This window comes from Gallus gallus, chromosome 12, assembly GCF_016699485.2.
Source record: "Gallus gallus isolate bGalGal1 chromosome 12, bGalGal1.mat.broiler.GRCg7b, whole genome shotgun sequence".
NCBI lineage: Eukaryota > Metazoa > Chordata > Aves > Galliformes > Phasianidae > Gallus > Gallus gallus.
In genome coordinates this window covers 937,926-962,757 of record NC_052543.1, presented here as the reverse complement: position 1 = coordinate 962,757, position 24,832 = coordinate 937,926, and the positions used below count along the sequence as shown (strand labels likewise).

The 24,832-nt window shown below is 42.4% G+C and overlaps 2 protein-coding genes and 1 non-coding gene across 14 annotated transcripts in view; all 3 read left to right on the top strand.

Moving 5' to 3' along the window:
• SFMBT1 (Scm like with four mbt domains 1) overlaps positions 1–21,416 on the top strand; it is a 76,008-nt gene extending 54,592 nt beyond the window's left edge. For 10 of the 11 annotated variants that reach the window (XM_040646424.2, XM_040646428.2, XM_015292760.4 and 7 more), the window contains 13 exons: positions 943–1,093; positions 2,694–2,776; positions 4,134–4,260; positions 4,958–5,071; positions 6,238–6,280; positions 7,304–7,368; positions 8,781–8,920; positions 10,621–10,730; positions 13,070–13,245; positions 14,015–14,193; positions 14,376–14,621; positions 15,106–15,234; positions 16,046–21,416. In XM_040646424.2, coding sequence (XP_040502358.1) covers positions 943–1,093; positions 2,694–2,776; positions 4,134–4,260; positions 4,958–5,071; positions 6,238–6,280; positions 7,304–7,368; positions 8,781–8,920; positions 10,621–10,730; positions 13,070–13,245; positions 14,015–14,193; positions 14,376–14,621; positions 15,106–15,234; positions 16,046–16,186 — 1,704 coding nt within the window. In that variant the 3' untranslated portion in view covers positions 16,187–21,416. The remainder of the gene's footprint in view (positions 1–942; positions 1,094–2,693; positions 2,777–4,133; positions 4,261–4,957; positions 5,072–6,237; positions 6,281–7,303; positions 7,369–8,780; positions 8,921–10,620; positions 10,731–13,069; positions 13,246–14,014; positions 14,194–14,375; positions 14,622–15,105; positions 15,235–16,045) is intronic. The other variant, XM_046900200.1, reaches the window with a different exon arrangement.
• A 612-nt stretch (positions 21,417–22,028) lies between these two features.
• The window catches only part of LOC121106612 (store-operated calcium entry regulator STIMATE-like), a 30,080-nt gene continuing 27,276 nt past the window's right edge, over positions 22,029–24,832 (top strand). For both annotated transcript variants that reach the window (XM_040646432.2, XM_040646431.2), the window contains exon 1: positions 22,029–22,263. In XM_040646432.2, the coding sequence (XP_040502366.1) occupies positions 22,092–22,263 (172 nt within the window). In that variant the 5' untranslated portion in view covers positions 22,029–22,091. The remainder of the gene's footprint in view (positions 22,264–24,832) is intronic.
• On the top strand, positions 22,614–22,702 carry MIR1719 (microRNA 1719). Its single transcript, NR_035215.2, has one exon. It is a non-coding gene; the product is annotated as a microRNA 1719 (primary transcript).

The following is a 24,832-nucleotide window of genomic DNA, read 5'->3' as shown; positions in this document are numbered from 1 at the left end:
TTGTCAAACCTGGGTTTTTTAAAACAAGATACAATCTTTCATAATCTGAGTGTCTGATTGAAGATAGATTTTTTGTTTTGTTTTGTTTTTGCAGAAGCTAATGTTGTTTCTATGTATAAGCTCTGAAACTTAAGTGCTCTCGCATTAAACAAGAGCCCATACGTGGATTTAGAAGCTGAAATTAAAACTCCACACTATAATCAGATTTCAAACAGAATTTTTGAGCAGCTTCTCTTTTCTTGTGTTAATAAACAAGTAAAAGGTTCTGGAAGAGACTTACTTTCATACTGTAAATTAAAATATCGCTGTACAGCATAAAGCGAGGGCATATTTTAAATTTTTTTGTGTGGATCTGAGAAAATATTTATTTTACTTTAAGGGCAGGTGTTTTCTCAATATAGTAGCTTACACTTCAGTGCCAGCTCTCATTTAAACTCTTAATGTGCAATTTCTTGAAAAAAGATGCTTGCTTACTACGAAAACAATGCAGTCAGTTCCAAGTGAAGGAAAATCATTTGTTTTTCTGGATGATAATGATGATATTGTTGTTCTGTTCCTACTTGCTACAGGAGCTCAGTGTTTCTGCTTGTGGCAGTCCATCCTAAGATATAGTTGAATTCTGTTTAAATAAGCAGCTTGTTATTACAGAGTGGTAGTGTAAGACTGCAAGTTCTTTTTGCTCTGTATTCTTTTTTCATAAGATAATTTCATTTGGCACTTGATAACCTTATTTATTTAAGTGCTCCGACATTGCCTTTTATTATTCACTTTTCCCAAGTTTCCAGATAAGTCAGCAGACTGCCCCGCACTATGAGTCCCTCAGGTTATTTTTGAATCATTTTATTTTTATGCTGTTTAATTTAAAGTAATCAAAATGAGGGAGAAGGAATAGATCGATTTGTACTATTTACATGACCCTGCTTTGCTTTTGGCTAAAAACAGGTGTACAATGAAAAATATTTCATGATAGAAATTGATGACTTGAGGCCAGAGCGTGCAACCAGCCAGTCTTACATTTGCCATGTCAACAGTGCTGGGATTTTCCCAGTACAGTGGAGTCTGAAGAACGGCATACATCTCAGTCCCCCACCAGGTATGTTTGTGCAAGCTTGTCATGCTCACTCATTTTGAAGTAGATTGCTGGTCCCTAGAGTGCTGTGTTCAGGACAGCACTTCTGCAAAAGAATCACTTGTAGGAGAAGCAAAGAAAATGAAATGTTCTGAGAAACAGGAGCTTAGAGCTAGTGAAACTGAAGTTTCCTGGATATGTGCCTGGATTTGAGAAGATGACAGTGGATGGGAATCCTCTTGGAAATTGTGTTCCAAGGCTAAAGGCAATACTGATTTCAGTGCTCACATGATATCAGAAGCCTATGGTCCATGCATTGGATTTTTGTTTCTGGTAAGAGCAGAACATTGTTATTCAGTGTCTTTAAGTGTTTTCAGAGTGTCTTATCACTTAGAAGCCAATGTATTTTGTTGTTTTTTTTCCTTGGACCTATCAGGCAAGGTAGCAGATGGCTGAAATGCTGCTTCAGGATGAAGGGGAATGGCGAGTAATCCTCAGTTGCTGAATTTATACATTTTGCAGTAGTATTGTAAAACCAGGGACTCAATATCCTTCTTTACCTTTTCAGTTCAGAGGAGTAAAGACTGTAGGATGTGTGTCTTTTGGTTTTCCTTGAGTCAAGTACAAAAGATGTCTTTGCTTGACCCAGCATTATTTGTAATTTTGCATGGGAGAGATGAAATCTTGTTTTCTAGGCATGTGTCTGGAGCTAACAGAAATGTTAAGATTCTCCTCTTATGGACCCCCAGGAAATGATGGGCATTCAGATTTGTGTGAGGTCTCAAGTCCAACCGGCACTGATAAAACTGAGAAAGATACATAGGTCCTTCTGTGCTTAAGTCCTTCCTTGTTATTTGTAGGTTGTCATGATAATACTATATTCTGAGACTCATCTTAAAATTTTTGATTTCTTAAACCCTAGTCCCAGATATCCCTTGCAAGGGAGCATTTCAAAGACACTGTTGGAATCGCTGTTGCTCTTGTCCCCCTGTTATTATGCTGCCAGTCTCAACCTGCCTTGGCAGCACGTTTATTTTGCATCCAGTTCTTTTCCTTGTTGATTATATTACTTGTTGACCATGAGGAAGCAAAGTATTTCTCTGAGAGTAATTTAATTTCTCCTTTTGTTGGAGTGATGCTCTGTCCCCTGATAGGCTCCACGTTAAGACTCTTCCCTTCAAACATGTATGCAGATTTAGAACTTCTAGCAAACTTGACGCTTTTAGGAAAGACTAACTGCCACCTTTAAAGGCTTCGTTTTTAATAGGTGTTTAAGGGAATTGTATGTTGATATTAAGCACATTTGAGATGCTCTGTTTAAAAAGGGGAAAAAAAAATCCTTCCTCTGCTTAGGTTTACTCTGTTCAAGTTTCAGCATACTCTTTGTCAAGTTAATTTTAGTTTGACGCTATTTCAAGTCAAACAGGAATCAAAGTGGAGCAGTGCCCAAAGTCCTTCTACACTGGAAATAAAAAGGATATCTCAGATCTGTGAGAGCTGTACTGCAGGTTCTGGGATACCATAGTCAGCTGACCAGTTTGACTGGTCCAAAGAAATTTCATGTCAGCTTGAAATGAGTCATTTCACGCTGTTAAACTAACCCTTTTGTGTGTTCTTTGCCTAGGTTATCCTGGGCAGGACTTTGATTGGGCAGACTACCTCAAACAGTGTGGTGCTGAGGCAGCTCCCCAGAGCTGCTTCCCTTCGGTAAGGTTCTCTTGCAGAAAAACATCTTTTCTATTAGGTAAATTATATGTTTGATTCTAGCTCGAAGAACCATTTTGCATGTTTTTGACTTAAATTGCCTGTGATGATTGGTGAAATGAAAGAGTTACAGGAGTGCAAGTACAGGTTGAATGTAGTAGGTGTGTGTGGTCTTCCTAGCTGAGAAAGTAGCAGACTAAATGCTTCAATTGTGATAAAGCAGCTTGTAAAGAAACCAGTGCTTTATGAAATGGAAATATGTTAAGAGTCCATGGAATTGCCATAAAATAACATTGGTCCTTGGCACTATATTAATCATAGAAACAGGGCTTTACAGTAGACCTTGTTTCCATTTACTTAGTGTACTCTTTCAATTCTCCTTACTTTCACTGTGGAAAAATAAATTCAATTGTGTTAATCAATAGCAAGTCAATCTTAAATTAGTACCAAGTAATCATTTTACATAAATCAAATGCCTGAAGTACATGATGGATTTTGGTGTTTTCCTGGTAAAGTCATAGAATTGCTGTGTCCCAAAGCAGAATACCTTGTCATACAGAAAAAGGTACCGTTACACCTACCTTCCAATTCCATTTACAGTATTTGGGCTTTTGCAGTGCTTCAGGGAAGAAGCTGAGATAAAAAACTGCCATTTTTTGAAGAGGTTGTTGCTGGCTATGAATTCTTGTTGCCCTTATTCTGTCTTGTAAGTTGCAGTGTCTCAGAACAGGTCTTTGAATTTATTATCCCTTTTCTGAGAAGTTGCTCACTGTAGGCCGCTTCCAGAATTTGTAGCATTGATCCTGTAATTATGCTGCAGGATGGCTCTTGGAGTCCTCTGTCTGGCACGTAATTCAGGTGCTTCAGGTTGGGATAAGCACCCATTCCTACTCTGCAGGAATTTTTGAATAAATGTGGACCTATTACCCAAAGAATATAAAATGGACAGCAAGCTTCCTTTGCTGTCTGCTAGGACCCATTTGGATGAGGCAGAAATGTTGTTTGCATACCTAAAAAAGAGTTTCCAAGCTAAAATAATGGAATAGAAAACCTTGTCACGCTGTTTGTGAGGCTTCGCAGTCAGCAGCAGGGAGTCCCTCCTTGCATGGAGTGCACTGACTCCTTTCAGTGACTCTCAGCCTCCCTATTTTGAGTACAGATGTGCTTTCCTAGGTCTGTCTATAAAGTCTTTCTTTTAAATTAATATGCTAACTACCTGAAGTCTTTTCTTTCTGTGTGAATATCATTCTGTGATACTCGGACAGTGAGGGTTTTGTGTGTTACTCCTATTCATAGCTATTCATATCATACATTGGATATATGGATAGTATTTTACTGAAGCTTTCTGTCTTTTTCCTAGTTAACTTCTGACCATGGATTTAAGGAGAATATGAAACTTGAGGCTGTGAACCCAGTTGATCCTGAGGAAGTTTGCATTGCTACAGTCACCAAGTTGAAAGATTCCTACCTCTGGCTTCAGCTGGAGGGTAAGCCTGAGTAGAACTAACATCGGTTATTCTGTGGTACCATAATCTAACCTAAAGAATATCTGGAGCAAACTCACTACCTGTTGAATATCAGCAACAAATCAGTTTCCAAAATTAAAACACAGCACATCATTTGCACCACCTGTTTCCCAGCTAGCCTTGGATGATAATGCTTATTTAAGCCAGCAAGAATATAATCTATGCACTGCAGCGGGTCAGTGCTGGGGTTAGGGTTAGAGTTAGTGCCCTGTGTGAAAGGATGATCAGTGCCTTTTAGAAAGCAAGAGCCTTGTAAGGTGTTGGGTTTTTTTTTTCATAAATGAGTGATTTCCATTTAAAGCTAAGCATCACTTGGAGTTTTGAAGAAAACTTTAAGAGAGATTCTTTATTAAGATAGGCCTATATCAGACACCCTCCATTATAATCCCACTTCTTGATTGAAAGCACATCAGCATGTATTTACTATGTACTGTGCGTCTCTGCTGGACTGTGGATGGAAAATTCCAGCTCCAGCTCTAGGTGGAAATAAATGACATCAGGAAAGAAACTGGGCAGTAGAGGAGAACAGTTGATGCTGTGTACCATGTACACTGTAAGTTAAAAAGGAGCTTCTCTGGCAACTTGCAACAAGCATTAACTAAATGAACTCTTGGGTTTTTATGAGTTGTTTCAGTTTTTACTTTTCTTAACTGAACAGGCTCCAAGAAGCCCATCCCTGACTGCATAGTGAGTGTGGAATCAATGAATATATTTCCAGTGGGCTGGTGTGAGACGAATGGATATCAGCTCAGACCTCCTCGCAAAGCAATAGGTATCAGTTGTGTTCCATTTGCAGTGGCTAGCTGGTTTAATAAAGATGGTGAGACCTTCCGGAGCAAGTTAGTGCACAGTTAGGTCTGGCATCCCTGAATTTGGAAACTTCCACTGTGTACAGAGAATCTATGCCTTGTGCAACTGTTGCCCTGCCTGTGTGGTCCAGCTGTGAGAAATACTTCAGCGGAGATGGAATCCATACAATAATTCCACAACAGACAGTGTTATTCTGTGACCCTCACAGGCTATAAGAGAGCATGAAAACAATCCATTAACCACAGGAAAGAAATCATATGTCAGCATGCATGCATGCACGCACATGATATGCATATACATCTGTTTGAGCTGTTGTTGCCACATATCTGTCTGAGTCTGATATTGGTTTTATACTTAGATTGTACAAACAAAAGTAATGCCTTAGTAAAACAGTATTGAGTAGGGAGACATTTGGGAGTTAAACTGAGGAGGACTCACTTTGTAAATGTGCCAGCTGGCCATGATCCCTTAATGATAAAATGTTGAAAAGTAAATGCTGTCTGTTCTAATTATGCTAGTAATGTAAGAGTGTCTTCTCTCACATGGCTAGTGAGTTCTGTTTATTAAAGCTAGATGGGAGATGGGAAAACTGAAGAATGTCTATTAAGTAAAGTTGTAAAATCATAAGATTGGAATGAACTGTCATTTACTGCAAGTCAAAGCAGGAGAAACTCATCTGGGAAGTATCTGAAATGCCAAGAGCAGGGAAGGAAGAAGGAATGTAATTAGAGAAAAGATTCTTCTTGAAAAAATCCAGCTGTTTGCTGGGGACAATGCCTGAAATAGCTCAAGAGGCACATGTTTTGTTACCTTATTATTATTACTATTGCAATACTGTTACCTAATTGTAATACCTAATTGTAAGCGCCAGTATTGTCAGAGCATGAAGAGTGGGGTCCAAGATTAGAATCGAAATAGTGAAAGGGAGCTTCATCTGTTGGCTGGGGGGAAGGAGGATAGATTTAAACATCAAAACAACAAGAAGGCCTCCTTAGCAGTTTTGAACAGCAGAATTTAAAAACAGCATATAACTTCAAGGAAAGGTATCTAATAAATCTACTGTAGGGGAAACATTATTTGCTTGCCTTCTTTGCTTTGTGGAATTTATTTTCTTCTCCTTTCTTTCAGTAAATAAGCAGAAAAAGATTGCAGTAGTTCAACCAGAGAAACAGTAAGTAACAGTGTTGGGTGAGTTTGTGTTTAGTTTTGTTTTCTTCTAATTAGTAAATGATATTGTCTTAGGGGAGACTAAGGCTATGCTGAGGGCAGAGAGATTCCGCAGTCCGTTTGTTGTAATGGTGTAGTTCCTGGTAATGTTGAAGAAGACCCCTTCCACTGCCATAGTTGGAAGCTTTCTTAATAGTAATTAGGAAGATAACTAGAATGCTTTTCAGTTCCCTTTTGGTTGTATTTTCTTTTCAAATAATATAGTTTCTGTAATGTGAACAAGCACAGTTCTACAGAGTTTGTTTTTAGTGTGAATACTGTCACTCAGTAGATGGAACAAATTGAATTCAGGAAGGCAATATTAGATGTACAAGACAAAATTAGCCAAAAAGAAAAGATGGTTCCTACTAATATCTACAGTTCTACAAACTGTGTCATGCATATGAAATTCCTTTGCGTGAGGTTGTTCAAAAATGCTCAGTAGAATGCCTGACAGTAGGTTTTATTGACTTACAGCTTTACAAACACCAGATCTGTCAGCAGCCCTGTCGATGTTTTCATTGTTCCTAAAATACCGATCATACTGTTCATCCATGTTTTTGTAATTGGGATTCTTACCGGAGTGCTTGGCTCATTTTGATCAGATTTTGTTTAAAATCCTCTTTTTCAAAATGTAAGACTGTACGTTGCTTTATCGTGTGAATGAAGTTATAGGAAGTAGAAAATGTAAAGTACGTCTGCTTGCTTTATGTAATGCGATTATCAGCATGCTTGCCCATGTTTCAAGGAAGAGTGATCACTACTAGCTGTAGCAGTGCAGCAGTCCTTTCCGAACTGAAATCAGTAGACTTTGTATGTTTAAGGAAAAGTTGAGGTGAGGAATATTATCAAATGGGGAATGTGTAAAAAGCAGATTAAGAAAGTTAGAGCAAGAAATATTTTGGCTTTTAACGGTTGAGTTTTAGCAGATGAGGGGTATCATCCTTACCATCTGTCCCTGCCGCTAACATCTGTCTTTCCATTTCAGAATTTTGTCTTCAAGGTCAGTTCATGATGGACTAAAGAACCAGGAACTGAACTCTTCAGATTCAGGTACTGATCAGGGAGGGCAGGCTAACAAAAATAAAACCCAACAGTCATCTGTCTGGACAGCCAAAAGAGGATGAAAGAGTTTGAAGATTTTCATCCTTGACTGTTTGTTGGACATCAGAAAATAATGAAATGGACAAAACCATACAATTAGTTCTATGTCATGCAATTGAAACGTGCATTAAACCTGGAAGTTAGATGTTTTACATGAGAACTTCCCTCTGCAACAGAGTATGTGGAGCCAGATGTCTGCTGTCACCTATGCAGATTATTTTTTTATTGTCACCTGCTATGTTCAGTAATGTTGGGAAAATCATAATAGGCCTACTAAATCTGTACTCTTGACTTAAGTTCCAGCTTTGAAAAGCAGGTTTCTCTGTTTTTTATGATAACTTTGTCATTGTAATAAACAAAGGCAATTCAGACAGTAAACTGTGTTGTGTGCCAGATGGTGAAATCTAATAATTTTCTAAACTGTTGCAAATGAATATGATGAATAAGTACATCTGCTGGTGAAACAGTCATGCAGATCTATCTGTTTGGCAACAAAATGCCTCTTATGCTGTTTTCTGTGTAGTGAAATGAACATCTGAAGCTGCACCAAATGCAGCTCTATTGAAATGATCTGTGCTTGCTTAGCATTTTAATTGGTTTTTAATAGAGTCATAATGTAAATTTGACTTCATTTATTTATTTTCCAGTTTAAGATCTTTCAGTGATAGTGTTGCTCAATCAAAAATACTACAACATTCCTAGAGTAAAAGAATTTTTATCTGTCTAAATATCTTACAATACACAGTACCCATAACTTAAATTTTGAACAGCATTGTATCACTTAGCAGGCTTAACAAACTTGTTGTCACTTCATTGGAGGGACGACTACATCAGTTGATACATCTTTTGTTTGATTGAGTGAAAAGAGTGCAAAAATGGAAAGCAACCAGTAGTACAGTTTAGAATGAACAGTGTAGAAAAGCTTTGCCAGCTTCTGTGGTGGCAGAAGTCTGGGGATGGATAATACTTGACTGGAAAAATTGTCTGTAATTACCATGTTAGGATATGCTGTCCTACCACACAGCTGTGGTTGCCTTTCTGCTTGTACTCACTGCTGTGATACCACAACACATCAGGCTAGCTGGAAGAAATGTTTCTTTTCCAATACAAGACAGGCTTTATTTCCAGCCATTTGTCAGTTTGCTAGCATGCATGTAAAGTATGAAAAATACTTTTAGCAAAATGAATGACTGGGATTGCACATGTGGCACCTGAACTTGCCCAAATTCAGGTCATTCAAGAACATGTTCTTTTATTTCCTTTTTTTTCCATCAGACAAAATATTAAGCATTGCAAAGAAATAGTTCTTTGTTGGGGAGATTGTGCCATGTGATTTAAATCTTTGCTTTCTCATTTCTCAGTGGTAATTAATGGAAAGTATTGCTGCCCAAAGATCTACTTCAACCACCGGTGCTTCTCAGGGCCTTACCTTAACAAGGGCAGGATTGCAGAGCTTCCTCAGTCTGTGGGACCTGGGAACTGTGTTCTTGTTCTGAAAGAGGTGAGGTGGTTGCACATGGTGGATTTGCAGCACATCGTAAACTCTAGAGTGCCTCTCTATCTATAGGTGGATAATTAATACATTTAAGGAGTTCATAAACTACTGATTTAAGGAGTTGATAAACTGCTGATGTGGAAACAGGTTTTTTTTAATTGAAAGATGTATAAATTGTGAATTGTTTCATGAATAGTTGGAAAGAGTAAAACCTTCCATTGTATCTGAATTTGTCAGCCGTCAACTGCTAACTCTAAGTAGCCTGTAATTACCACAACCAGAGGAGTTAGTGTCTTACAGCTGTAGTGAATGCTTCAATTCTCATTAACAGCTTTTAGCTTCATATAAGCCCAAAAGTTTTCCTTTACAGTTTGCACCATTGATGTTAGAACAGAGGAAATACAGTTTTTCTTAGCAGAAATGGAAAAGTATGTATTTTCAGTAATTGGGAAACGTAAAGAGTTCTTTGTTTTATGGTGTATTTAAGTTGGATATAATCTGCAAAGATTGGATTAAATCATGGATTTGCTTTCTAACATAAATAAGGGGGGGGAGGAAGGAGGAAAAGATCATTTATTAATGCTTAAGAGCACTTTGCAGCAAATTTACAGATACTCTAATATAATAATTATTTTTCCAAAATCTCCAAAAAGGTCATGGGATGGTTATTATCTGAGCTGAGAGGCTGCCTGTTTCCTAAGGTGTAACTGTGTTGTACAAGCACACAGCGTGGTAGACATTTGAGTAAAATGTTCGCCCTTGTTTTGTTCTTCAAATATTTGACTTAAAAATGAAAGCCTGTCTTCTGGCATGCCCATAAAGTTGTTAAAATCATTTATCTGTGCATCATGTTTTCTAAAAACATGTGCCTGATCCATCAGCACTTGGGGAATGGGGGCATGCAGTTGCAAATCTGTAGGCAGGCCTCTACCCTCTGCTCTGCTTATTAATCATATTCAAGTCCTTGCTCACTGGATGAGGCTTGCTCATACCTAGTCAAATGCATAATGGGCAGAGAGAGTCCCAGGACTGGGTAGAGAAATGTATGTCCCAAGACTGGGGGGGGGGGGAGAAGGAGGAGGTCTGATTTTAAGATATAGCCTGTATTTGAGCAAATCTACTAATATACATCTCTGAATGCAGATTTTGTGCTATCCCCACTAACTTGAGATTCTTCAGAGCTTTGAGTTACTTCACAGTGCTAGAGAAATTCTCATTTTGTTACAGTACAGGCCATATCTTCATTCTCAAAAGCCAAAAAAAGAAGAGAGCTTAAGATTCTGGAGTAAGATCTTATAGCAAGCAGTAGGTTGGCAGGCAGCAAAGCCCTGCAGCATTTGTAGGCATATCTTCACATGTTGAGCGAGTCTCTAAGATGGTAACTCAGATTTACCCAAAGTCGTGCAAGTTTTGCAGTATTTAGCCCTGCAGTTTAATTTAGTGACATGTAATTCAAAGGCAGTGACTGGGAAGTTGCTAGATACACTTGTGACTCTGCAGAGAAATTCTGAAGGTTTGACAAAGTCTAAAGTGTTGACTGCTCTCAGTTTTCATTTTGGCTGTATTGTAATCCTGCTGTGAATGAGTTCTTTGATGCTGGATAATTCAGATGGATAGAAGTGACCTCCTATTCTACCCTAGCACTTTAAAAACATTTATTGTACAAAGAGCCTAAACATAGTTTCTCCCCTTCCTCCCTGCTATAGGTTCTCACTTTATTGATCAATGCAGCGTACAAACCCAGCCGTGTCCTGCGAGAGCTGCAGTTGGATGAAGAAGCTGCATGGCATGGGCATGGAGAGACCCTAAAAGCCAAGTAAATTCTTGTCCCATTCCCCACTCAGCTGATCCTAGTAACACTGTTCTGTGCAGTCTGTGCTTTAACTTCTGATATTTTGTTGAATCACGGAATGGCTTGGGTTGGAAGGGACCTCAAAGATCATCTAGTTCCATCCCCTCTGCTGTGGGCAGCATTGCCACAAGACCAGGCTGCCCAGAGCTCCATTCACCCTGACCTTGAAGACCTCCAAGGATGAGGCATCCATAGCTTCTCTGGGCAGTCTGTTCCAGCACCTCACCACTCACTCAGTGAAAAATTTCCCCAACATCTAATCTAAATCTCTCCTCTTTTAGTTTAAAACCATTCCTTTTTGTCCTATCACTATGTACCCATGTAAAAAGTTGACTTCCCTCTCATTTATAAGCTTCCTTTAAGTACTGAAAGAACATTATCAGGTCTCCCCAGCTCTCCACACTGAATAAGCTCAGCTCCCTCGGCCTGTCTTTGTAGAGGAGGGGCTCTAGACCTCTGATCATCTTCATGGTCCTCCTCCAGACCTGCTCTAAAAGCTCGACCTCCTTCCCCAGGCCTGGATGCAGTACTCCAGATAGGGCCTCACAAGGGCAGAGCAGAGAGGGACAATCCCCATCCTGCCCATTGCCACCCCTCTTTTGATGCAGCCCAGCATACTGTTGGTCTTTGAACTGGAAGTGCACACTGATGGCTCATATTAAGTATTTTGTCTACCAGGACACCTGAGTCTTTCTCCATAAGGCTGCTCTCAATGAGTTTTTATCTCAGTCTGTACATATCTGCATATCTGGCATTGGCCCAACCCGAATGAAACACCTTGTACTTGGCTTTGTTACCTCATTAGACAAGCCCACTTTCCAAGCCTGTGTAGGTCCCTCTGGATGGCATCCCTTCCTTCTGATGTACCAACTGCGCTGCTCAGTTTGGTGTTGTCTGCAAACTTGATGAGGGTGCACTCGATCTCAGAGATGAGAAGATTGCTTACAGCGTGCAAAGATGCTGGCAGACTAAATTTCCAAATCTCTATAAAGTCCTTTGTGAAGGTCTGTCTAAGTGCATCAGAATGTAATGTTCCTTAATGGGCCAGATATGCTCTTTGTTGGCATGTAAGCAGCTATTGGTGTGACGCTGGTACAACACAGCGTATCCACTAGCAGACTAGCACATGAGGCTTAAGCTACGTAATACACCTGAAGATAAATGTCACTATCTGAAAGCAAAAGTACATACTACTTTGAAAGCTTATCAGGCTTCCATGGCATTTCCACACAAATTTCTCAGTGGGAGATGATTTCTCTGAAGTTGTAGCAGCTCTCTGAAATGGTCTGGCATGGAAGTCTTCCAACAGTAGCCCACCAAAAGTGCTCCCTAGTTTTCCTGTTGAGTCTTCTGGGTTTGAGCTTCTTTGCTGCTGTGTGGCTAGGAAAAAAACAGTGATCGTGTTTGTATATATCCAAGTATTCTCTTACAGTCTAGCAGTAGCCTTGTAATTAAGTCTCCATATTTGCATACTAAAGAGTAGATTTTCCCAGTGTGCACCAACTTTACTATATGGTTTTGAGTATGTCAGCAATCATTTTGCAGGGTCGGTTTTGTGTATAAAAGGGCATTTTTCCATACACTGAAGGATTACTTTGTATTTGGCCTTGGAAGATCATTTAAAAGTTAATCCAAATAAAAGATGTGGCTGAAGTAGAAAAAAATCTTTTGATTTGTTTCACTGAAATTGCTGTGTGCTTCTTTTGTCACTGTGGTGAGAGCTACAGCTACTGCGGTGAGATGTCTGCAGTATGATGATATAACACTCTTCTTCAGTGTATCACCTAGATATTTGTAGGCCTGAGACATCCCTAAGACATATCAGCATTTGCTACTAGCTGGACTTGGAGCAGGAATGCTGCATGAGATGGCAGATAACTCACTGTGCTGCTCTGTCAGTGTTGCTACACGGCTGATAAAGAAAAAGAAATTGATATTTCTTACTTTGAAGTCAAACAAGAGCACTATGTGGAGTTATGGCAAGTGACTGTCCTGACAAACTGTTCAGCAGTTAGATGAAAGCTGACTGGAAATGCAACAGTAGTTCACGTGTTTGCCATAGTATGCGCATAGAATGGCTTACTGGAAGCTGTCCGCTGTTGCCTTTCATTAGGCTGTTCGGCAGAATTCTGGCATGAATTAGTATGCTCAGTCTTGGGTTTTGGGGATCAGCTGTCCACACCACAGTGTGGTCCTATAAAAAGAACTCAGTGAACAAAGAAAACAAACTGTCTGAACTCTGGGATAGTCTTCTCAGAGGATATTTCAGGATTCCTGAATTATGATCACATTTTCAACGTTAGGTACAAAGGGAAGAGCTACCGTGCAACTGTGGAAGTTGTGAGGACAGCAGATCGGGTGGCAGATTTCTGCAGGAAAACATGCATCAAACTGGAATGTTGTCCGAACCTCTTTGGCCCTCAGATGGTGCTGGATAAGTGTTCAGAGAACTGCTCCGTCCTGACAAAGACTAAATACAGTGAGTAGGCTGTGGCTGTCAAACTGAGGTGGGGCTGTTATGCAGGGGTGTTATATTTTGCTTTTGCTCTGGCTTTGGCTCCAAAAGGAATCCAAAGTACATTGCTTTACTTACAGAAGGAAAAGCTCGAGCACTACACTCACTGGCCTGCAAAATACCCGTGCACCAATGTGTAGGGCAGAAAAAATTAACTTCATATTAAATGGTAAAACTGCGGATTAACTTACTGTGAGCTTAAAGTTTTATCTTCTTAAGACAACTTTTGGGACAAGAACTGGCTCTAATATTGTAATTTAAGTGGCATTGTAATTGCTTTTACCATTTTGTTGTGAACAAAATAAAACACTTTCAAGCCCTCTTCTTAGCTTTTAGGTTTTTTAGGTTTTTAGCCATTTGACACTGTGACAACAAACAGTGCATTGGGGCCATGTTTAAAAACTGCACAAACATCACAAGAGACATCCGACAGTGGATGAAGTCTGTAGCTGATGACTTTTTTTTTTTAAATAAAATGTGATCATCTGGAATTTCTCAAAGTTAAAGAAGTAAATCTCCTGTTACTGGGCAAATAAAATTTATTAGTAACTCTTCTTCCTTAAACCAAATTGAAGAGGAAAATATAGATATACTCATTCAGAAGTTTTGCAGAATTGGGATTTCTACTGGGAAATGTCCTGCTACTGGTTTTCCAGTCCTGATGATGGACAAACATAACTAGTGACATTGAAGGTGCATTTCAACATGATGCTCCTTTCTTCTGTCCTGGTAGCACACTATTATGGAAAGCGGAAAAACAAGCGGATAGGTAGGCCTCCGGGTGGCCACAGTAACCTGGAAGTAGCCATGAAGAAACCAAATAAAAGACGGAAGAAACGAAAACATTTTTTTGTTCATAAGAAAAAACGTTCTTCTACTTCAGTGGATAACACTCCAGCTGGATCTCCCCAGGTATGAGACTGACGACAGCTTTAACAGATACGGTATGTGATCGTGGACCAGCTTCATTTGAAACAAGAAACTGTTAGTTCCTTATAACTTCAGGTTACAGCTGACAAGTGGGTGACTATTGTTGTTTTGTCCTAATCTTCCCATGTTTTATTTAGTTGCTGTGTTCTTTTTCCACCATCCAGGGCAGTGGAGGAGAAGAGGAGGATGACCAGGATGAGGTAGATGAAGAATCTCTGACTGAGGATAGTACATCCGAGCAGCAAGATGAACTGCTTGAGGAATCAGAGGTATCAGAGAAAAAATCACTGTCATCCTCTCCTACACAGAGTGAGCTGTCTCATTCTCTGACTCAGGACCAAGACAAGAGGAAGAGGAAGCTTAGGACCTTTTCTTTTTCTGATGATGAAAATAAGCCTCCTTCGCCAAAGGTAATTCTGAACATAGGCTTGTGCCCTTGCTGAGTGCTGGGCAAGTACAAACATCTTGGAAGTATTAACCAGTGCGCTTTTTAGAAAATACTCCATTATCCCATAAGGGATATTGTGAAGACACTGCAGAATATTTAAAAACATAATTTTTGTTACAGTCGTATTATAGGTTTGTAATGAAGACTAAACAGAAGGCTGTAGGTAGAATGGGGAGCTTTCCACTTCTCAGCTGTTGGGACTCCTTGGTTCAACTTGAGCAGGGGCTTGGAGAAATCCTCATTTTAGATTTACCTTACTAGCTATAAGGATATAGTCTCCAACTGCAGCACAGTGCTGCTCTGCATGTCTGTGCTCACCTAGGAGTGTGAAAAATTGGGAGCTCTCATTAGAGCTTTATTGGGCAGATGAACGTTTGGAGTGTGGGATTCTTGGTCCATGACATCTACAGTATTTTAGTTCTTTCTGTGGGGGGTGGCTTGTCTAGGAAATAAAGATTGAAGTTGCCGAAAAGCTGCAGCTGGACAGCAACCCTTTGGAATGGAGCGTGGCTGACGTCGTGCGATTCCTCAAATCCACTGACTGTGCACCGCTGGCGAGAATTTTTCTTGACCAGGTATGATTTTCTGTTAAGGCACTGAAGCTGTTACTTTATTCTTAGACCTTAATAATGAATCACAAAAAGGAACAAATTTAAATTGCATAAGGGGTTTTTGAGGAGTAAAAAAAAAAAAAAATGCATGCACAACTTTCTGCAAATTGCAGAGGAGACTTAAGCAAATGGCCACAATTGTTCAGGTTTCTAAGTTCTCAGTGGAAGAGATTTTAGTCTGTGGGGCATCGCTCAGCACTTCAAAGGCAGTAGCTAGTTTTCTGGGTTTTTGCCCCTTGTGCTGAGGTCTCCAAATGACGTTATTCATTCTGCAGACTGACTGCGAGCGTCATAGTGTTGTACACAACAAGTGAAGAATTTTGTGTTGAAGTATGGCAACAAAAGTACAAACATGAGTCAAATTATGCATCTTGATTAAAATTTGCCATTAAAAATATCTAGTACTGGAGCTGGTGCTGAGTATAGTTTATGATAGATGTTATAGAAAATGTACTTTGTCTTGTAGAACCTCTGTTTCTATAGAATGATACAGAAGTTAGGTAAGATGATTTTCTGTATGAAATTTCCTTAGTTTCTATTGTTAGGTAGACTTAAAAATAGCATCTGGTAAGGTTCTGTTCTTTAGCTAGTGAATTTGAGCTGACACCTTAAGAAATTAATTTGTTGGTGAGAAAGAGAAGTTTTTAAGCTGGAGTAGAATAGAAGAAACTGCTAATTCACAAATGGTCGTGATTCTGAAATTACAGCAAGTCAAAGGTGAAAGGAGATGGGGAAAAAAATGTAAAGTCACTATGGAGATTTTGTCTTCTGACAGGAAATTGATGGCCAAGCACTGCTGCTGCTGACCCTACCAACCGTTCAGGAGTGTATGGACTTGAAACTTGGGCCAGCTATTAAACTTTGCCATCACATTGAAAGGGTTAAACTTGCTTTTTACCAGCAGTTCGCTAACTGAGAAGCAGTGAAGTTGAAGCGGACCTTTGAAGCACAACTATGCTCCTTTCTCTCTATCAAGGAAAGCCAAAAAAAGCTGAACTGGCAACCCAGGAGCATCAGTCAACCTCCATTTTTTGCTTTGAAGAAAAGACAACATCTGGAGGAAAATGCCAATGCAAACATAGGGGCTACTCTACCAGCTGCCAACTTGGGAACACAATAGTGTCTTGCTCTATGGTTCCCTTTTTTTAAAGTATTTTTTAATGACTACAGAAAAGTTCCCTCTGGTGGGAAGTGACATTTCAATAGTTCTGTTGGCACAGAACTTTAAAAGGAGAAACGGATCCTGTTTACGTTCGCATGCAGGCTGCCAGAAATAACCTTTCTATATTCCTGGTGATTCACAGAATCTCCATTCCCCGCCCCCATGGACGGACACTTGCTTTACCACAGCACTGGCTTTGGAATGTGCTTGGTGCACATTCATTTGTTAATGTTGAGTATTTTGATGAATTTGTTCATTGTTAGGACAGCAATGTGACCACAAGGTTCTGAATGTACAGTATAGCAAGAGTGTGATTTGTTTCTTGTTTTGTTTAGAGTTTTTTTGTCTCTGTTGTTGGGTTTTTGTTTTGTCTTTTGTTTTTGTTTTTACTACCTCTGTGGCCTGAACAGTAGAAATGATGAACTAAAAAGGGAGGGAACTACTTCTGGACAATTCATAGGTAGCTGCACAGCAGTCTCTCTTCCGTAGGCATGTCAGAAATACAAAGCAGCATAAGCATATAGAGCTTCTGTTCCAGAGGGTAAGTGGAATCCTGTGCAGGCTGAACTTGGATGTTACCTTATTCTGAGATGTCAGAAAATAATTATTTTGCACTTCTCTTACAGATGGGCTGTGGGGTGGGAAGAAAAAAAAAAAAAAAGGAAGAAAAGAGAAAGTGCCTCTGCATTTTCTTTTATTATGGTTTTCAGATAAAGGATATTTTCTTTATTTTGCCCTTTAGAATTCTGTGAAGTTGTTTCCCTTTTCTTAAAGAATTGGGCCATGTACACAGAGCCTGTCAGCAGCTTTTTGCTTTGTTACCTGTACATCATCTTGGAGAATACACGAAGAAAACTGCGATCAGTGAGGACTGCAGCGTAGCTCTGCCAGTGTTTGCATGCTGGAAACTATCTTAAAGCATGACTTTGTATTTTTACCTACTTACAGCTACTCAGGATCAGACTTGACAACTATGTGGGGGCTTGGGAAGGGCTTTTTGTGCTTTTTCTAGAGAAAAGGAAAAAGACCTGAGGGGCATCTAGTTTCATCAGTAGACCCGCAGTAGGATGAACTGCTGATTTTAATTTTAGACATTAAACCAGATCAGCCACTTGCTGTGGACCTGTGCTTCACACTTGAAGTAAGAGGGCTTACCTTACTTTCCATTAAAGAGGCAGGAAATTTGCATCAGGCTTGAGATCTGCTTCACATAAGGATTAGGTTTCCAATGCTTTGCATTCATTTACTTTGCTTGCTCTCACCAGTATGTGGAGGAGCACGGGCTGGAGCTTTGTGAAGCCAGGAAGCATGCAGCCCTGGTCCTTCCTCCTGTTCATTTACCTTTTCAGATAAAGACCGTGGTGCACTAAGACAGTTGAGGTAGGAAGGTGCTTACTGCAGGGATTTCTTTAGGAAGATACATTTGCTAGCTTCTGTGTGGTTACTCTGATCAGTGGATAAATTCAGGCTTCTCTAAGGCCTAAAATGATCGGTTATTCTGGGGCTGGGAGCTGTAGATTCATTGAAGAGGTCATCTGTAAACTAAGAGCTGTAAACTAAGAGGAGCTGAGTTTGCACAGTCTGTATCCACCACACATGTTGAGGGGAGTGATGACCAATGAAAACTGTTCTGAGGAAGCAAAACTAAATGACTGATTTTGATTTCTTTTGCTGTGAGCCCCTTAGAATAGCTACCTCACCGAGGCAGAACTACTTACAGAAGTGCTAAAATGCAAAAAGTTAAATTGAAAACAAAATGTCCCTTTTTCTTCCCTGCCCCAAATATGTGGCCGATGAAAGGATGTTTTGGCTCTTTGTGTGACCCTCCTGTACCCCATTCATTTAGTGTAGGCTCAGTGAGAAGCATTTATGCCTGAAAAGTTTTTTGAAAGAAACCTTGTTGCTTTGCTGTCAGCATCTTGTCTTGAGAAATTTGACCAGCAGAGAACTTCTGGGCTGAAAGATGATGCTTTTGTCATTCTTCAGGGATTCCAGAATTCCCTTGTGTTGTTAAAGAAGCTGGTACCCAGCAGATTTACTTGCATAGCCAAGAGATGTTACTTCCAGATAGATGTCCTTCAGAGTAGCTGTCAGGAGAGAACAGAGCTTAAAGGATAACTTAGTGAGCCTGTTCACATGGCACCTAGGGTATAAATACAAAAGTCATACTTCTTTTATTCAGCAAATAAAGCAGTCGGTTTCAGAGGTCAGCGGGAGACTTACTGGTCACCTTTGGCATGTTTTATAGGCTGGATTTTTCTGCCTTGTTTTGGGAGGCACTGACAGTCTGGTCCCAATGGGATCTGTTTTTGTTGTGATTTTCGATAGGGATGTTTTCATTATTTGTGAAATGTTTTTATGCTGCACACGGGTACTGTACACTCTGTTTCCTGGAAGAAGACGCACTCTTTTACTGTTGGATTTTAAAAGGAATAACTGGGGCTTAATCTTGATGAATGGTGTTTCTACACAGCTATTTCAGCTTTTTCTTCTTATCTATGTGGCAGATAACACAACCGCACTTACATTTGTTCATCTTGCAGCAATATGACTTAAATCAGCTCACATTCTGCTGTCTTTCTTCAAAACTGGGTTTTTGGGTAGCTCAGTGCTCGAATCCTTGGCTTCGGGATTATATCTGTGTTTTACCAGCAGGAAATGCTGGGACTTCAGTAATTCAATTTGGCTTCAGAGGTTTGTGCTGTCCTCTACCATTTCCATTCGTCACAAAACATGACAAAGCTGAAGTCCAAGAGGGAAGCAGTGGTATCTTGCAAATGGCTTCATTACAAGAAAATGAACCCTCCATTGGGCCTCGTGTACTGTTTATATAGATGGTAAAAGGAGATGCTGCTTAAATGACCCACTGATGGCTTATACTCTTGTCTGTCTGATTTTTGTATGCATTGTACAGCCTTGGTTTGCACATTATAGCTTTAGAAGCCTGGTGGTGCCTCTATATGGCACTCACACTGTGCTAAGCTTAGCCTCACTAGGCAGCAATATTTCGCTGTTGAGTTACTGCAGTGTGCAGAATCAACACAAGGAACCCATACGAGAAATATTTGACTTGTAAAACTGTCATGCAAGGTTAATGTGGTAGAATGATCCCCAAAGGCATGAGCAGCTTGCTGTTCACCTTAAGCTGAAAGTGACCCTTCCAGAAGAGGGGAGGTGCAGCACTAAGCCCTTCTGCAAGTTGCTCTTTGAGAAAGAAAGAAGGAAAAGGAAATTCATTTGTGTCTTGTATAGAACACCACGGATGTCTGATGTATCTCCTGGGGTTAATGGAGTACAGAGTTCAGAGTGGTTAGGGTTACTTTTTCCTGTCACAACTTTCAGCATTATTTTGTTGTTGCTTTAAACTTTACTAGGGTTTATTCTTGATTCTGCCAATGCTTTAAAGGAGGAAGGGAGTATTTTGCTGCTAAGTCCACAAAAGTGTAAATGTATTTACAGTAGATTGGACTGAGCACTCACTCCATTCTTCTGTATGAAATACAAAAATGTGGCAAAAGGAGAGGTGGCTTGGGAGATTTTTGAATGTAATTGAATAGGCTTCAAAACTGTCAAGCTCAGATTGGAGACTGAATACTTTTGAACCAAACCTGTTGCTAGAGAATAGGTTGTTAGACGAAGTAGCCTTACCAGAAAGCCAAAAATACGATGATCCAATATAAAGCTACTCCTTAACCAGTCCTGTCACTTGGTGGCAGACTGGTTACTGCCTGCTGTGAGCTCAAATCGCTGAACAATAAGCAAGCACAAAGACATAGGCTCTGTCAAGGAGACTTCAGATGCTGTCCAAAGGCTCCATTTTAAAGGGATTGTGTGCTGAACCACCTTTCAGAGTGCTGCTGAACTCGCCCAAGCATGCATGTAGCCTTGTTTTCAAAGGCAGCCTTATGGGTGAAGGATTTGGAAGGGGACTTGAGAACATCTGGGTACAGCAAGCCTCTCTACTGTTATGTGTGTGTGTGTGTTTGGTTTTTTTTAAAATGATGATAACAGTCTGTATGGAATCTAGTGAAAACAACTCACGTTTAGTGGCACTTTGTCTCCATGGTCATTTCCAGCTTCTTCAGAGTTGCATCTCTTGTCCCGAAATGCACCAGACAATAAAGGTGGATTTTTTGATGGGAAGACACAGTTCCCGTTAGGTGCAAAGCCAGCGGTGTCTGGCTCAGCTTTAAGCCATGGGAGCGAGCAGGTCTTGCACTGACAAAACTCATCCTGACAGCATGACGGCGGGCACGCAGCCTGCAGACGTCCTCTGGCGTTGCACAGTTCAAGAGGAACAGGCCTGCTGCTCGAGTCCTGCTCAACGTGTGTGAATGAACAATGAATTCCGGGCACAAATGGTTCTTGCCCACTCCCCAAAAGTTGTTGACCACCAGTTTCCAAGAAACCTTGTGGAAAAATATTTTTTTTTTTTCTGGAGGCATCATCTTTCTCCGCTCCTCTTTGATTCCTTTTATTATTATTATTATTTCTGTTTAAAAGAAATTAAAAAATAATCCTTGTAGACAATCAGAGGCCTTTGGGGAGGCTTTGCCCTAAGGGGTACCTGCTCTCCACGCCTGGGCCTGTTTCTTATACTAACTCATTGGAACTGATGCACTTTTCCTGTATTTCGCCTTTTTTTAATTAGCTGCTTATTCTTAAACAAAGATTTAAATGCATATTGTGTTGTGTCCCTTCTGCTTCTGGTTTTATCCTTCTTTCACTTTTAAATATATATATATATATATATATATGCAGTGAGACTGAAGTACTAAATGGAAGAGAAACACGAACAAGAGAACGCGCGTGCGAAGCGCCGCCGCTGCTGGAGCAGGTGGAACAATTTAACCAGAGGCTTTTTTAAAAAATATTTTGGAGGGATATTTTGCTTGTTTTGCCTGTAAATAATGTACATAAGTTTGTGGTATATGATGGTTTTAAGTGGTTGTAAGAAAATTAAAAGAAGATACTTAAACTGTCAGGGACGGGTCTGGTTGTTAACGCTGCTGCTTCCTACCCAGTGACTGTTCCATCTTAAACGGGGGAAAGAGGGGGGGAAGCTGTAGGCAGCACGTCCCAGTGAGCGGCTAAGTGGGAAACGCTGACTGATCGACACCGCTGGCCCCGCGGCCACGTTTGCAGCCTCTCCGGGTGCCCCCACAGGCCGGCATGCCGTTGTCCTGAGCCTCCTGCTGAGGGAACTGATGTTTCACGGGATGCTGAAGGTCACACAGGGGACAGGGTAGGAGCAGAGCAGCGCCGGGCCTTGCAGACGCCGCCGCTCCTTCCGCGTGGGCCGCGCGCCCTGGGTGCGGTTCGCGCCGTCCCGTCCAGTCACGGCTCTGCGATCAGCTGCCGCTGGCGCTGCTCCCGGCGGCCGGGATGCGCGTGGGAGCGGGACGGGGCCGATCGATGTAACGCCGCCCCTGAGCAGCCACAGCTCCGCCGGATGTGGGCAGGGCTTCCCTCCCGACGGGGCCGCCGGGCCCCGCGCTCCGGGAGCGGCCGCGCCTCGGGCCGAGCCCCGCCCGCCGTGACGCAGCGGGGCGGGCCGCCGGGAGCAGGAAGCGGGGCGGGGGGCGCGGCCTCGGCCGCCGGTCGCGACGTCGTCGCCGCCGCCATGCGCCGCTGAGGCGGGCAGCGGCCGGGCCTGGCCATGGGGGTGACGCCGCCCAACTGCAGCCTCGGCGCGGCCCTCAGCCCGCAGCCCGGAGCGGGGCCGGCGGCGGGGCCGGGCGAGCGCGGCTGCGAGAACGGGGCCCTGATGGACAGCTTCGGCATCTTCCTGCAGGGGCTCCTGGGCGTCCTGGCCTTCAGCATCCTCATGCGTGAGTGGCGGCCGGGCCGGGCGGCGGGGGCAGGGCCTCGTCTGGATACCGGGCCCATGTCGGCGTTAGGACCGGGGTGACGCCTTTCGGGGCAGCGTGGTGCTGCTGCGGTTCGGTCGGAAGTCCGGCAGCGCTGCGTTCCCGTGCTCGAGTGTGGAGCGGTGCGCGCTGCGGCCATCTCCGCCTCACTGAGCGCGTCGCTGAGCCGCGGCGGGCGCTGACACGTCGGTCAGTCGGGCCGTGCCCGGGGCCGCCTGCAGCTTCAGCACGGGAAAAATCCTCCTGAAGAAGGGGGTGCGTGCAGCACGTGTGCGTGCTGCTGTTTGTAGAGTTAAGGAGATGCGCAGTCCTTGAGAAGTACTTGTTTGTACCAAAAGATGGTGAGTTGCTGATGTGCTTTGTCGAGGTAACGCTGTTTCCTGGGTGCAGTATCGCTTAAAACTTGGTGCATTTAAGTAGCGCTGGGAAAAAGTGGTAGCACCGCCGGGAAAAAGTGGTAGCACCAAGTGTGGGCCGGGAACAGAGCAGCCCGGTTGTGTGCCACACATCCTGACTTCATTCTGGTGGAGTATTTCTGTACCAGGAAGGAGCAGGGGATTCACAGAGAGGTGCTTGTAGCTGGAAGGGGGGGGGAAGTCGCCGGTCCTCATAAGTACTGCTGAGAAAAGGAGTCTGTTTCTGAAGGAGATTGCAGTGAAAGCCTAGCAGCTTGTTCTGCTTGCATCGAATGCAGAAGCAGAGTTTGCTTTGTTGCAGTGCTGACAGCACAGTGTTTTCCACATTTTTGGGGCCTGTCCTTGACCAGGAGGAGAAGCTGACCCTCACCTGCAGACCAGCTGCACTGGTGAGGGAGTGCTTACATACCAGGTAGGAGCTGCACTGTGCTGGAAGCGCTGCTTCTTTTTGGTCTCCTGCTGTTTTCTGTTTCTGCCCTTTTTATCATATTCCAAACAACGTCTGGCCTGCTGTTCCAAATTCAGTTAGTCAAGGGGGCCTTCTCCATGCTCCATGAGCCAGATCTGATAGGAAAGAGAATCAGGATTTCACGCTGGGGAACAAGAGAACAGGCATGACCTCGGCACCCTCACAGCTGTATCGGACTCCATGCAGGGATGGCACAGTCCCGGAGCTGGGTCACATGGCCAGAGCAGTGAGGAAATGAACAGACATATGTTTGCTTTCAGGCTGAAGTATCTCCCCACCACAGTCCTCCATCCATTGGGCACAACAGGGAGCAGTGCTGAGGGACAAGTGGCTGTGGCAGGGTCAGTGGTGGGCTGCTGCCCACATGACATTAATCCTTGGCGCAGAGCCATACTGCTGTGTACAGTGTCCCTCTGTAGCAAGCCAGGGAGCTGAGGGCATGTGGCTGCCTGGCTGCTGCTTAAACTTCCTCAAAAGGAGTGAGCCACTCCCCTTGTTGGGAAGGGGAATCCTAGAAGGAGATCTTCTGTTGTTACTGGTCCAGAGCCCTCTGTAGAAAAAGAAACAAACAGAACATCAACCAAGATGTATTCTGGAATTGTTCTTCATGCACAGAGGCAGTTTTCATTTAAAAGTAGTCAATTTGACATCTAAACAAGAAGTTCTGTTAAATGGGTATATCAAAAGGTGACCCTAGCTTGCCCTTTTCTAGGTGGATCTTACTGTGCTTGCATTCTACTAAATAAATACTATTTTCTGGTTATAGTAGTAAGGAAGACTTTTTTGTACTTCAGTCGTTTGTAGATGGATATCCAGTAATGAAGGACTGCTCTAAGGCAAAACTGCTTAGTATCTGTCACTCCAGCTTGCCACCTTCTTTTGTGTGCACCTGCCTGGCTGCTCTGACATTATGCTCTCAGCTCTCCTCCAGTGGCATATGTTGTTTTCCAGGGTCCCACCATGGCCTCCCCGGAATGTCCCTGTGGTGCTGGCAAGCACCACCTGGAGTGGTGTGATGGGGACAGAGCACCTTGTTCTGAGCTGCTGGAGGAGCCACTGGAAACCAAGTCCAAGCTTCCTTCTCGTTTAGCTCACTAACTCCTACAGCCTAAGAGTAGCTTGCATGCGTTCTTACAGGCCTGAGAAATCCAGAATTGTGATCAGAATCGCTGATTTCACACCTCGTTGCCCCTCTCTCTGTCCACATCCCAGAGCAGTAAGCTCCTCCTGTGTTGCCCAAGTAGGTGGTGAACACAGTGGTGCCAGAGGCCGCCACAGTACTGTTTCTGACTGCTGTGCTTCAGTTTAACTGGCTGTGAAGCCAGAGGTGCCTGGGATGATTTAACACAAACACTGCAGCTGTTCTACAGCAGGAGTTGTGCTGAAGTCAGGGTAGAGCACTTCTGTGGTTCTCTGCTAGCTGTGGTCTGTAACTCACTACAAAAGAGAGTTCGCCAATTAAAAATGACCTCTTTCTGGCAAATCTTCTTGGTTTGGTGACCGTTTTGGATCCCACCCACAAGTTCCCAAGTCTGTTAGCCTGCTTCTTTGAAGTCTGCTACTTAATTCTGCTGTTGTCCTCATGTCTAAGTGTGTGTAATTTTCCAACCTAGTTTATGGATGCCAAGCCACTTGGTAACAGGAA